This window comes from Melanotaenia boesemani, chromosome 8 (genome assembly GCF_017639745.1).
Source record: "Melanotaenia boesemani isolate fMelBoe1 chromosome 8, fMelBoe1.pri, whole genome shotgun sequence".
Taxonomy (NCBI): Eukaryota; Metazoa; Chordata; class Actinopteri; order Atheriniformes; family Melanotaeniidae; genus Melanotaenia; species Melanotaenia boesemani.
The window spans coordinates 1,871,006-1,884,027 of NC_055689.1; the positions used below are offsets into that span (position 1 = coordinate 1,871,006).

At 40.6% G+C, this 13,022-nt stretch overlaps 1 protein-coding gene across 1 annotated transcript in view; it reads left to right on the forward strand.

The window, feature by feature from the left end:
• Window positions 1–13,022, forward strand: part of LOC121644276 (xenotropic and polytropic retrovirus receptor 1 homolog) — a 72,516-nt gene that overhangs the window by 33,645 nt on the left and 25,849 nt on the right. The window contains exon 2 of the mRNA XM_041992128.1: window positions 1,631–1,682. Within this exon, the coding sequence (XP_041848062.1) occupies window positions 1,631–1,682 (52 nt within the window). The remainder of the gene's footprint in view (window positions 1–1,630; window positions 1,683–13,022) is intronic.

Consider the following 13,022-nt stretch of genomic DNA (forward strand, 5'->3'; position numbering starts at 1 on the left):
CTAGTGGTAGCTCAGCTAAACCCCTTCATACCAGGGGAAAGGGATGAGTGAGGACAGGGGTGGGAACCGAGAGCTGCTTTAAAATTTCCCAATTTATGTCCAAATATACATTAGCATATGCAGCAGATGTTCTTTTGACTAAAAAAGCATAAATAAAAAACAATATTCTCTCACTTATGTTTACTGTTTCTACAGCTAGACTTAGCTTGTCAGCTAATTCCTTATTTCCCATCAGTAGTAAAGCTCCATTTCAGGTTTCTTTATTGAAAATTGGGTCAATAGTCAATAAAAGGTTTGATAAAGAACCAGATCAATAAGTACTGAAAATAGTTTTATCAGTTCCCAGCCATAGTTACGCCGCAATGCTGCAGCCTGTCCAGTGAGTGGCTGCTGGTTTTATTCCCAACCCCGTGTTTCTCTGCACAGCCTGATGGGAAACAGGAGGCCTCAGCTTGGATTCATGTCTGTTCTGCTCACGCAAACATTTACATTTATGTAATAACAGCTGTTCTTTATCAGCGATGAAGGAGAAGAAGGTGAGGTCAGAGAAGGTGATGGAATGAAGAGTGTTGGCTGGAACAAACTACTCGCTGCTGTGGATTTTTCATCATAACTGTGTTTGAAAACTGTTCATCTCTAAGATTTCAGGTCCAAACAGTCTGTGTTGAACCTGAATTTAGTTCCTGAACCAAAGCTCAGGTTTTTTTAATCACCGAAAGAAAAGTGAGTGATCGGTGTCATAACAGCACCACGCAGAATAGGATAAATACATGGCTGCATGTCTTAAACCTCCACCAGATCTCCCCGAGCTCCATCACTTCTATCATCACCAGCGTCTCATGAGCAGTAGTGTGTGTATCTGTGGGGTAAACTGTGATGGATATTTAACCCTTTAAATGATCTATGGAGGTTTTCCAGCATTTCTATCCCGTCCAGGAGGTTTACAATCCAGCCACTAAATGTAGTTTTATTCAGAGACTCTATCTGGTAAATCCACAATGATCCATGATAACAGCATTATTTATCACATTTCACCATAAAAACATCACCATCACTGTTGCACAGTGAGGCCATTGTAGTGCTCTGCATAGCTGACCCTCTGAAACACTGACCGACCACTCCACTGTCCCTGGAGCAGCAGCGTATAACAGACGGTCCCGTTGTCCTTCCAGTGCTCACTGGGACTCAGCGCCCCCCCGCCCTGCCCTCCATGGCTCTGACCAGCTGCAGATACACTGCAGATTTACTGACTCTCAGCATGAAGGACACAGAGAGGCTACTTCTACTGTCTGCATACACTGAGATGGGCCTGTTCAGGATGTTTAGCAAGAGATGACAGAAATCCCAGAGTTTTAGCCTCCACCTCTGTCCACCTTTTACATGACATGAAAATAAAATGAAAAATACTTTATTAATCCCAGAGGGAAATTAAAATGTTGCGGTAGGGTAAAACTATAATAATAATAATAATAAATTAATTAAGGCTAAATAAATAATAATAATAATTTATCCTGCCCACGATCAGGAAAAGCCCACATAGTCAATGATAAAGACTTGTTGTTGACTCTCTGGATCAACACAAACAACCACATGTTCTGGAAAATGTTGAAATGTTGTTGTTGTTTTTCAGGCTTTCAAAGAGATGCTGTACGCTGCTCAGGACCAGGCGCCATCTATTGAAGGTAATAATGCACATATCTACATGCACACACACTCACACACAGTCTGTCTGGATGCTCTTAATATTATTTCCTTTAAGGGATTAATGAGGTATTTTTTGTATAATTTCATTCATTTTTTGTCATCTGGCTTTAAAGATCATGATTTGAGCAGTTTGCAGGAACTTGTGGAAACAGGAAAGTTATAATGAGAGATTAATATAAAAACAAGGGAAGTCCTTGATGTTCCAGTTGGAATTATTGTGGATGAAACCGCTGGAGGGTTTAAGCGTGATGTGGACGTCTTGCAGCCGATGGGAATGGTCCTGACAGGAAAGTGTCATCTTTACCTGCAGTTATTTCTCATCCTGCTCTGTCCCTCTGTTTTATATCAGTGAATAAAGAGCTGGTCTCACACATCTAGAGGAACTGACAGAGTTTTGTGTGGTGGTGAAACTCATGTTTTGACAGCAGCGGACATGAGGAAACACTGTCCTGTGGTAAACATCCAACCTGTCATTGAGCTGATAAGTGCCCCTCGGTTGGCCTTCGACCCCACACAGCTAAACACTGTTATGGAGAAGTGGTATTTTTAGCTTTTGCTATTTTTCACAGCTACTTTGTGCTTGGTGCACTAACCCAACCGGTGGTGGCAGATGGCCGTCCTGCCTGAGCCGGGTTCTGCTGGAGGTTTTTCCTCCCTGTTAAAAGGGAATTTTCCTTTTCCACTGTCTTCCCGTGCAGCTCAGGATAGGGGATTGACTCAAAGTCATGATGCAATCTGTTGTTTTTCCTTAACTAGGCTATTATTTATTATGATCCCTGGGATGATGTTGTGAAGTGGCGCTATAAAAATAAAGCTGAATGGAATTAATAAAAACTTTTATGAGCATGCAGTCTACACAAATCACAAATATGCACAGTTGATCATTCTGTCTTCTTTTGATGTAAAAGTAAACCCTGTTTGGATGGATGACCTACACGTTTACACATTGACCATAGTTTGACAGTCATATTTTGTCTCATTACATTACTGGAATGTGGTACGAAGCGCTTTCTCCTGCCGTGCACACCGTGGTGGGTAAGTGTTGACCCAAATGGACCACGGATGTTTTACACTTAGCTGTAGGGACGTTCTAGCGTTTGACGGCGATTCTTCTGCTCGCCAGAAATATCAGCCTGCCCTAATTTACAGAATGAATTTCCTACTACTACATTCTTTTGTTTACTCCTTACTTAACCCCACGTGTAAACTACGTTGATCAGGGATCCTCTTTCTGTAGGCTGAACATGGAAGGAATGCTTATTTATTTTTTAATGTACGTGATCCTCGTACGTGCTGCCTAATGGCAGCGCTGCTCCATTAACTGGCTTACTTTTTCTAAGTTCTTTGTAAAAAATTGTATAAATAAATGCACAAATCCAAAATAACGTTTACATACATTTTTGCATGTCGTCATACTTTATGCTATTAAATGCCTTTTAAGGCCTCATTTCAGTAACAGTACTGTGGCCTACACTGTATTAACATACCTCAGTTGATCATAGAAACTACCATTAGCACAAACCATCAAGTGTCTTTGCACGTCTCCCTCATATATATATATATATATATATATATATATATTAGCATGAAGTGCAATTCAAAACACTAGTAAAACAGCTTTTAAATATGCAAAGATATTTTCAATGAATTAATGTACTTTACATTATATACATTTCTGTTTTAATTAGTATTTACACTGATACAGTGCACACCTAGCAACAGGAAACTAGGTATACGTGGAAATCATTAAAACAAATGCAATGCAGTAAGGAAGAGGCTAACACAAAGAGATGCAGAGAACTTTTTATTGAAACATATTATTGATGTATTTCTCTCTTGCCTCCTCCTCTTCTCCACAGCAGCGTCCTAGCCGTAGGCGGTACAGCTAAATAAATGCCTCAGTGCCTTCTGGCTCGGTAGTTTGATGCCACAGTGACCTACAATGAACACACATTTGCAGTTTATATGAAAACAAACATTTATGTTTATATGTACTTATGGGAACTCTGCAGACTCTTTTATCTAAATTGATGTACAATATAAATACTACATTAGTTCTGTTTGCCAAGAACAGACAAACAAAATGCAGCTTAGACTATATTACACTATTTTGGAATTGTGTTCAGCCTATAAATTAACTATTTATAAATTATGATTTGCCCACATTCATTTGAAATTACTCAGCACCTGAAGTCACTGTCATGCATACATGCATACTGACTTGTAAGCTTCGATACTGGCATGCTTCTTCCCTATAAACAATGAGGAATTGGCTGCCCGTTAAGAAATAAGGACCTTGGTGTCCACGTCTGTAATAAAACAAATAAATAAATAAACCTGGCGGAGCCAAGTAGAAGAAGATTACACACCTCAAGCCTTTACACGCTAACAGTAATTATACTACTGCAATTTACTACAGTTATTCATAAAGCAATGTTTAGGTCATTGTAAAAGCTTTCTTTTTTTATATTCCTTTTATATCTCTTTTTTCCTTTTCGGTCTTTTCCTCATGTAATCTCGTAATGTAAACATACATCACGTATAGGCCTTCACATCAGGCAAATACATTATTTCGTCTCCGTAGTTTCCAGTCTACCGAAGAAACATGCCAGCAGATATATGTTATCATGTTTAAAAAACTTACTTGATAAAAATCTCTGTGTTGGAGCCGTCTTCCTAGATATGAAGAAAGCCTTCGATACCGTAAACCATCAAATTCTGTTGTCAAGGCTGACTCAATTCAATATCTCTGATCAAGCACTGGCATGGCTTTCCTCATATTTAACACATAGAAAACAGTATGTAGTAGTGAGTGGTGTCAAATCCCCCTGTTTGGACTGTAATGTCGGGGTCCCGCAGGGATCAATTCTTGGACCTGTTCTGTTCTCTCTTTTTATCAATACCTTACCGAAGGCATGTCCAAATGTATTTTCCCAGATGTATGCGGACGATGCTATAATTTATACTCAGGCACAAAATGTCCAGCAAGCCGCTAATACCCTGACAGCTGCATTGTCCTCTGTACACAAATGGATTACCGACTCTTGTCTCTCCCTAAATACCAAGAAGACTGTTTGTTTGTACTTCTCCAAACGTAACCTACAGATACTCCAATCTAATGTATTTCTAAATGGTATAGAACTTGATTTGGTTATGGAATTTAAATACCTTGGAGTAATTTTGGATCCTACATTAACATTTAAAAGTCATGTAAAAAAAGTAGCACAAGTAATCAAATTTAATATCCAAAATTTTCAACATATCAGAAATAACTTAAACCTAAATGCAGCCAAGATGTTTTTTTTCTCTATGATCATCTCTCACATGGATTATTGTTTAACCAGTTGGTCACTTGCCTGTCCTACAACTCTTAAAACCGTGGAAACTCTATATAAAAGATCACTGAAAATACTTGATAAAAAACCGCAATCGCACCATTACTGCAACATTTTAAGAAAACTCAAGTTACTGAATTTCCAGAATATGATATATTTAAAAAACGCTTGTCTGATTTATAAGGTGCTACACTCTCTAGCACCCCCTCCACTGGGAGATTTCATTAGACGTTGCATTAGTGTACAGAGGACAACGAGGGCCACCACTAGAGGAGATGTGATTATCCCACACAGACGTACCTCTTTTGGTCAGGGTGTGTTATCTGTCCAAGGTGGAAAGCTATGGAATAATCTACCACAAACATTAAGAGAATGTCCTACATATAACTCATTAAAAGCCCAGTTAAAAACCTGGCTTTGGTCGAATCAGGAGTGTACGTCACATGTAACATACACTGTAACGTACAATAAATAAAACTCTGAAGGGCTCTGTGAGTATGTAGTAATATTGAGCTTTGATAAGTATGAGTGTTTGTAATTGTGTATGTGTAAGTATTGTTCAGGTGTAAGTATGTAGTAATATTGAGCTTTGATAAGTATGAGTGTTTGTAATTGTGTATGTGTAAGTATTGTTCAGGTGTAAGTATGTAGTGATATTGAGCTTTGATAAGTATGAGTGTTTGTAATTGTGTATGTGTAAGTATTGTTCAGGTGTAAGTATGTAGTAATATTGAGCTTTGATAAGTATGAGTGTTTGTAATTGTGTATGTGTAAGTATTGTTCAGGTGTAAGTATGTAGTAATATTGAGCTTTGATAAGTATGAGTGTTTGTAATTGTGTATGTGTAAGTATTGTTCAGGTGTAAGTATGTAGTAATATTGAGCTTTGATAAGTATGAGTGTTTGTAATTGTGTATGTGTAAGTATTGTTCAGGTGTAAGTATGTAGTAATATTGAGCTTTGATAAGTATGAGTGTTTGTAATTGTGTATGTGTAAGTATTGTTCAGGTGTAAGTATGTAGTAATATTGAGCTTTGATAAGTATGAGTGTTTGTAATTGTGTATGTGTAAGTATTGTGCAGGTGTAAGTATGTAGTGATATTGAATTTGGTTAAGTATGAGTGTTGGTAATTGTGCATGTGAATGTACTGTTTTAGATATAAGAATGGGTATTTTTTATATTGGTTTGTAAATACAAATTGTTTCTATAGTGTATTATATTGTTCTCCCATTTCCCCCAAATCCCCGGGACAACGGATGGAAATTAGCATTTGCTATAATCCGGTATGTTTACATTCATGCTGTATAAGCCTGTCTGTTCATTAACATGCACTGTCCCGCTCAAATAAATAAATAAATAAAATAAATGTTTATGTAGAGGGTTTCTCTGAAATGTGGCAATATGTGTAACTTTATGGTGGGAGACTGTACGGCCTCACAAGTACCAGCACATGTGTGGCTTTTCTGCTGAATGGCAAAACTGTTTTCTTAAGGTTTTCTAAGCGCATTATCTTGTAAACCTTTGCAGCTACTATTTATTCAGTGGTACCATCGAAACGGGCCAGTTTTCTAGCAACTGGTGGTACCGAATTAGTTTTCAGATTAAAGAAAATTTTGTTTCCGTCACAGACGCAATGCTTAATCTGGAGGTTCAGTGGTGGAGGACTTTGTCAAATGGTGCCATGAAGCCCAACTGCATCTAAATACAGAAAGAAAAATAAAGACTTGGTCATTAATTTGAAGAAATCATCTGACTCCATCACTGACCTAAATTAGTGGCATAGACAGAGAACAGGTGGAACAGTACAAACACCTTGGGATGGTTTTAGATAACAAACTAAAATTTTATAAAAATGTGGAGGCATCAACCAAGAAGGGCTATCATGCCTTTGGGTGGGGGCGGGTCCGGACTGTTGTTTGTGCTTATGTACCAACAACAGTTCAGGGTACCCATCCTTTCTGGAGTCCTTGGATGGAGTGTTTGAGAGCCCTCCTTTCGGGGACTTCCTCCTTCTGCTGGGGTACAGAGTGAGGGGCATGATTGGTAGTATAGGCCCCCTCTGATCTGAATCCTAGTGGTGTTTAGTTACTGGTCTTCTGTGCTCACCATGTCCATAACAAACATACGAGTGTCCATGTGTGCAATTGGCACTAGGCCGCAGTTCATTGATTAGTTCGATGATATCATTGGGCTTGACCCCGCATGTCTTAGATATGCAGGTCACCTGGTGGTAACTTGGCTTAGATGGCAGGGGAGGATGTCAGTGAAGCCTGGCAGACCCAAGTGTGTTGTGAGGGTCTGCTGGGAACGTCTGGCGGAGTCCCCTGTCAGAAAGAGTTTCAAGTCCTACCTCCAGCAGGCAGGGGACACTGAGTCTGAGTGGGCTGTGTTCTGTCCTTCTATTGTTAAGATTCGCAGCCGAGTGTGACGTGGTTGGGATGAGAATTAGTACCTCTTGATCTGAGACCATGGTCTTTCAAAGTTCAAAGTTCTCTGGGTCTTGTTCACGAGTCAGGGCAAGATGGTGAAGGAGATGGACAAGCGGATCGGTGCGGGGTCTGCAGTGACGAGGACTCTGCTTCGGTCTGTTGTGATGAAGAAGGAGCTGAGCTGAAGAGAAAAGCTCTTGATTTACCAGTTGATCTACGTTCCCACCCTTGCGTGTGGACACCAGCTGTGGGTAGTGACAGAAAGAACCAGATCATCAATACAAGCGGCCAAAATGAGTTTTCAGGGTTTAGTTTTAGTGTGTGTGAGTAGATTTTATAGTTTGTTGCTGTGATGTCTTCATGTCTTTAATCAAAGTTTTCCTTTTGGCAAAACAAAAAGGACTTGAATGTATTTTTAGTTCTAAGTTTTAATCAGGCACTGATGGTCCAGCCTTGTGTACCCCTGTTGCATTGATTAGGGTAGGGCTGTCAAACCCTGTTCTAGTTCAGGTTCCACATTCAGCTCAGTCTGATGTCCAGTAAAATTACAGCATAATAACCTATAAATAATGACATCCCTGATTTAGAGGATGGTTCATTTCTTGATGTCAGAGATTATTAATATAGATTAGTAATATGTGGTAAAATGTGAGCCCAGCTTTAGTCTGTGTCATCTAAAAGAATCACAGTGATGTTTTTAAGTCTCATATAGCTTGTGGTCTAATGGAAGACACTATATAGCGTTATTATGGTTTATGTCATATACAGAAGAGCAGTCACAAGAGCTGTGATTCACAGACTGTTCTATTCTTCCCTTCTGACTAATGAATTAATCCACCCGACTGATGCTGTCTCACATCTTGTATCACTGTCTCTACTTTAAGAAAATTTCCAAGGGTTATCACTTCGGCCTGAATCACTCATCCCCAAAAATATTTTGACAGATTCCTGCCAGTGATACACCGCTAAGGATTTTGACTGTAAAATTGCATTAATTAAAGAAAAGGCATGTTATTTAGGTTTTTTCTCACTCTATAATTTTCCCTCTGTGTTAACTTCAGTCCAGTCTGTGTTCGGAGGTCACAGCAACAGCTTTATGTTCATGGAGCAAACAGATTAATATTAAAGAGCAAACATAGCCAAATACTGTGTTACGTCATCCTGACCAGGGTCTATATATAAAAAATTATACACATACATACATACATACATACATACATACATACATATATAATATATATATTATATATATGTATGTATGTATGTGTATATATATATATATATATATATATATATATGTATGTATGTATGTATGTGTATATATATATATATATATATATATATATATATGTATGTATGTATGTGTATATATATATATATATGTATGTATGTATGTGTATATATATATATATATATATGTATGTATGTATGTGTATATATATATATATATATATGTATGTATGTATGTGTATATATATATATATATATATATGTATGTATGTATGTGTATATATATATATATATATATGTATGTATATATGTGTGTGTGTGTGTGTGTATAGGGTCACCCATGGCAAACAGGTGTCTAGGGGAGGGACCAGATGAAGTGCGGCTCTAAACGCCCCTATGATAATGACAAACCATGGACCCAGGGTTCCCTTGCCTGGACGTGGCTCAACAGGGCCCCCCTCTGAAGCCAGGCCTGGAGGTGGTGCACGTAAGCAAGCGCTTGGTGGCCGGGCCTTTGCCCATCGGGGGTCCGGTTGGGCTCAGCCCGAAAGGGTGACATGGGCCCCCCCCTCCCGTGGGCTCACCACCTGCAGGAGGGGCCATAGGGGTTGGGTGCAGTGTGAGCTGGGCGGCTGCCAGAGGCAGTCTGATCCTCGGCTGCAAAAGCTAGCTCTAGGGACGTGGAATGTCACCTCTGGCAGGGAAGGACCCTGAGCTGGTACTCGAGGTTGAGCGGTTCGGCTAGATATAGACTCACCTCGACGCACGCCTTGGGCTCTGGAACCACTGTCCTTGAGAAGGGCTGGACAAAAAACAGGCAGAACAAAAGTAGCAGAAAGTTGCCGGGAGTTTTAAGGTTCGAGAGATAAAAACTTCTTTTTTTCTAACTGGGATCATAATGCATGCAGTCAAGGGTTAAACAGAAGCTGGAACAGTTGGAAGATCTGTGAGTTTAGCTGCTTTGGAGAGCAGCAGATAACAGATAACCGTCTTCTAGAAGCTTTAAGATTTATTATCTGCTATAAATGCCAAGAAAACATGATAACCTGCATATTTATTGATAGAGGGCTGGAAACTGGCTGGAGTGCCAAACTAGGCTTGTTGAAATCAATAACTGATGCCGTTGTTATCAATTTGTCAAGCCTCAAAGCCTTGCATCGTCATGTCTGAGACAATTTATCTTTTTATTTCTAGCTGAATGTTTTTCATTAACGTACATTAGGTATTTATTATGTTTATGTCTGTAGTTTCTTCAGAGGTGGTTGAAGCTTTGGTTGAAGGTGTCACAGAGCTGATCTTCAGCTGCTGCAGCAGGCTTCAAATAGAAGGGTGTAGCTAAAAAAATAACTAAAAAAACACCAATTGTGAAATGTAAAGTATAGGCTGTTAGTGAGAGAATGACATGTCATAATGATGATAATGATAATAATCATGATGACATGAGCTGAGACAGAGAGAGAAAAGAGCAGAATAAGGCCAAAAAGGGATCAGGAGATTACTGCCGTCTGACTGGTGGCTGTTTGTGAACAGGGAAGCAGTCGGGACGTTTAGTTCATTTAGTTCATTCATTTTCTAAAAGCAGCCAGTCAGAAACTCAGTAAATGACTCAGAGTGACTCAGAACCAGCTTCTTGGACTAGTGTCTGGTTGGGGGTGGAACATCATCCTCGCAGATTCTGGATGTTTTTTTTACCTGAATCTGTCCCAGGCCTAGATGAGACCTGCAGAACAAAATGTTTGATTCAGAGGTGCGAACACGACCTGATGTCAACATAATGATGCCCCACCCAGATTTGACATTTTCCATGTCAGACACAGAGAAAGAAGCACCTTGAAGAAGGTTTATTAACTGTCCACATGACCAGGTCTGCCTGTGCACCTTCCTCTTAACACTAATATCTGATCAGCCAATCACACGGCAGCATGTAGCCATGTAGACATGCTGAAGACGACTTGCTGAAGTTCAAGCTGAGCATCAGAATGAGGAAGAACGTGGCACGTTGGTCTGAGTATTTATTGGGATTTTCACCCACAACCATCTCCAGGGTTTCCAGAGATGGTCTGAAGAAGAGAAAATATCCAGAGCAGCAGTTGTCTGGACCAGGATGCAGCAGAATGCGGGTGTCAGCTAAGAACAGGAAACTGAGGCTACATTTCACACACTGGACAATAGAAGATGGAGAAACGTTGCTGGTCTGATGAGTCTCCATTTCAGCTCCACATTCAGATGCTCGGCTCAGAATCTGCTGGAAACATCATGAAAACATGGATCCATCCTGCCTTGGATCAACGCTTCAGGCTGCTGCTGGTGTAATGGTGGGGGGATGGAACACCTTGGATGGATCACATCAAGAATTTAAAAGGGGGTCCAACCTGGTACTAGAAGCAGTCCTCATTCCTTTGTATTATTTAACAGTCTAATAATGAACATTAGTAGACAGTTTTTTTTGTTTGTTTTGGTTTTTTTTCCCTGTTTTAACCTGTCTTATCAAGCATCTTAGCGAGCCAAATGATAGTCTGGTTGCTGTTTTTTGCTGAACAAATTTGCTTTGGCGGTGGGAGGTTTATGTAAATAAGGCTCCTCTTGATAATCTGATTCATTTATTTATTTACTGTTATTTATTTACTTTGAATTATGGAACCTACGTAATCTTGCTGGATCTGACCGGAGGGGACAGAAAAAGAAGGAAGACAGCATAAGGGAAAGAAGAAAGAGGACACATTAACACAACAAATAGAAGGCAACGACCCTTCAATCCAAGCCATCACCAGACAACAAATTGCTACACCAGCAAATTTCACACAGCTTTCACAAAAAACACAGCTGACAGTAATCAATACCAGATACACACCCACAGAGAAAAACTCAGTCAGGCAGCATGCAAAGTTTGAGGAAGAAGAAGTGATCAGTGATGAGAGATCCTGCAAATGCGACCACGCCTCCACAGAGGCCAGAGGCAGACTAGGGCAGCCCAGAGACCCCGGTCCTCAGCAGCAACCCCAGAACACAAACCCATGCCAACCCAAATCGAAGACGACCCCAGTCCCACCAAGAGTCATGGAGTAGAGGCCCCGGCGAGCCAGGATCAGCAGCCAGGCCCGCACCATGCCCAGGCGGACCAGGCCGCCCCAGACAACCACCCAGCGTGGGCCAGCATCCACCCCAATGTTCCAGCCTCCCATCGGCGCAGTCATTCCAGGTCCCGGCTCCCGGGGCAACCACCTTCCCCTGCCCACCCCCAGAGGTGCCCAGGGGAACAGGGGTGTGAGGGGTGAAAGAAACTTCCCTCTAGATGTTGAGCTGCTTGCAGCACTAGGCACCCCCACTCCCCGGGAGGCCCCCCAGGGCAAGACAGACCAGGAGCCATTAGTAGACTGTTAAATAATTAATCTTTTTGTTGTAATTTTGTTGCACTTGTTGCAGCGACAAGTAAAGTTCTGTTCTATTCATATTTTCCACCAAACACTGGATATTGTCATTGAATGCACGTGTCAACGGCGTTTAGGAGAGAAGTTGGTGTACGACACCAGTACAACCATGATGTCATATCCTGTTAGAAGATGTCCAGATCCAGGACTGTCTCGGGTTGAACCAGGGACAGCTTTGCTACCTGGCAGCTGTGTTAGGGGACAAGAGACATTTTCTTCCTGGAGTTATAATGTGGTGTCTTGCATGTCAAACAAGAACCCACACCAAAGGTTCTCACGTGTTTTAAAACATGGAGTTTTCCATGTCGTTCTGTCAGTATGATCACAGACCTTAAAAACCCAGAAGACTCCTGTTTCACTCCAGAATGTGGACCAGTCTTTTTACTCTGGCAGTGTAGATTTTCTTTCATTTTGCCCTAACAGGATAAACTGTACTGTCTTGACATTCTGTTTTCATTTGAGGCCATTAAGGACCAGATGAAGCTGGTTCACGGGCAGCGTCTGGCCCTCAGGCTGGATCTGTGTCTCTGTGCTGCCACCAGGATGTGTCTGTCTTCCGTTAGGTTGCTACTTAATCCTTCTTGACATCTGGGAAGATATATGAAATTATTTAGAGTCAAATCTTCTAGTTTTGTTGGCTTTGCGAGCAGTAACCATTCAGAGAAGCAGCAGGTTACAGATAATCCTGTCTACAGTAATCTATGTTAATGCAAGAAAAAACCACTGAACATGAGAAGATTCAGACTATAAGATAATTACTACTACTATGATTAAAATTCTTAACTGCGATTAATCACATGAAATGTTGCAATTAATCATGATTAATCACATAGTTACGCACAAAATATCATTTTCCTTTAAACACTAAATCAGGGGTGTTCAACCTGTGGCTCCGG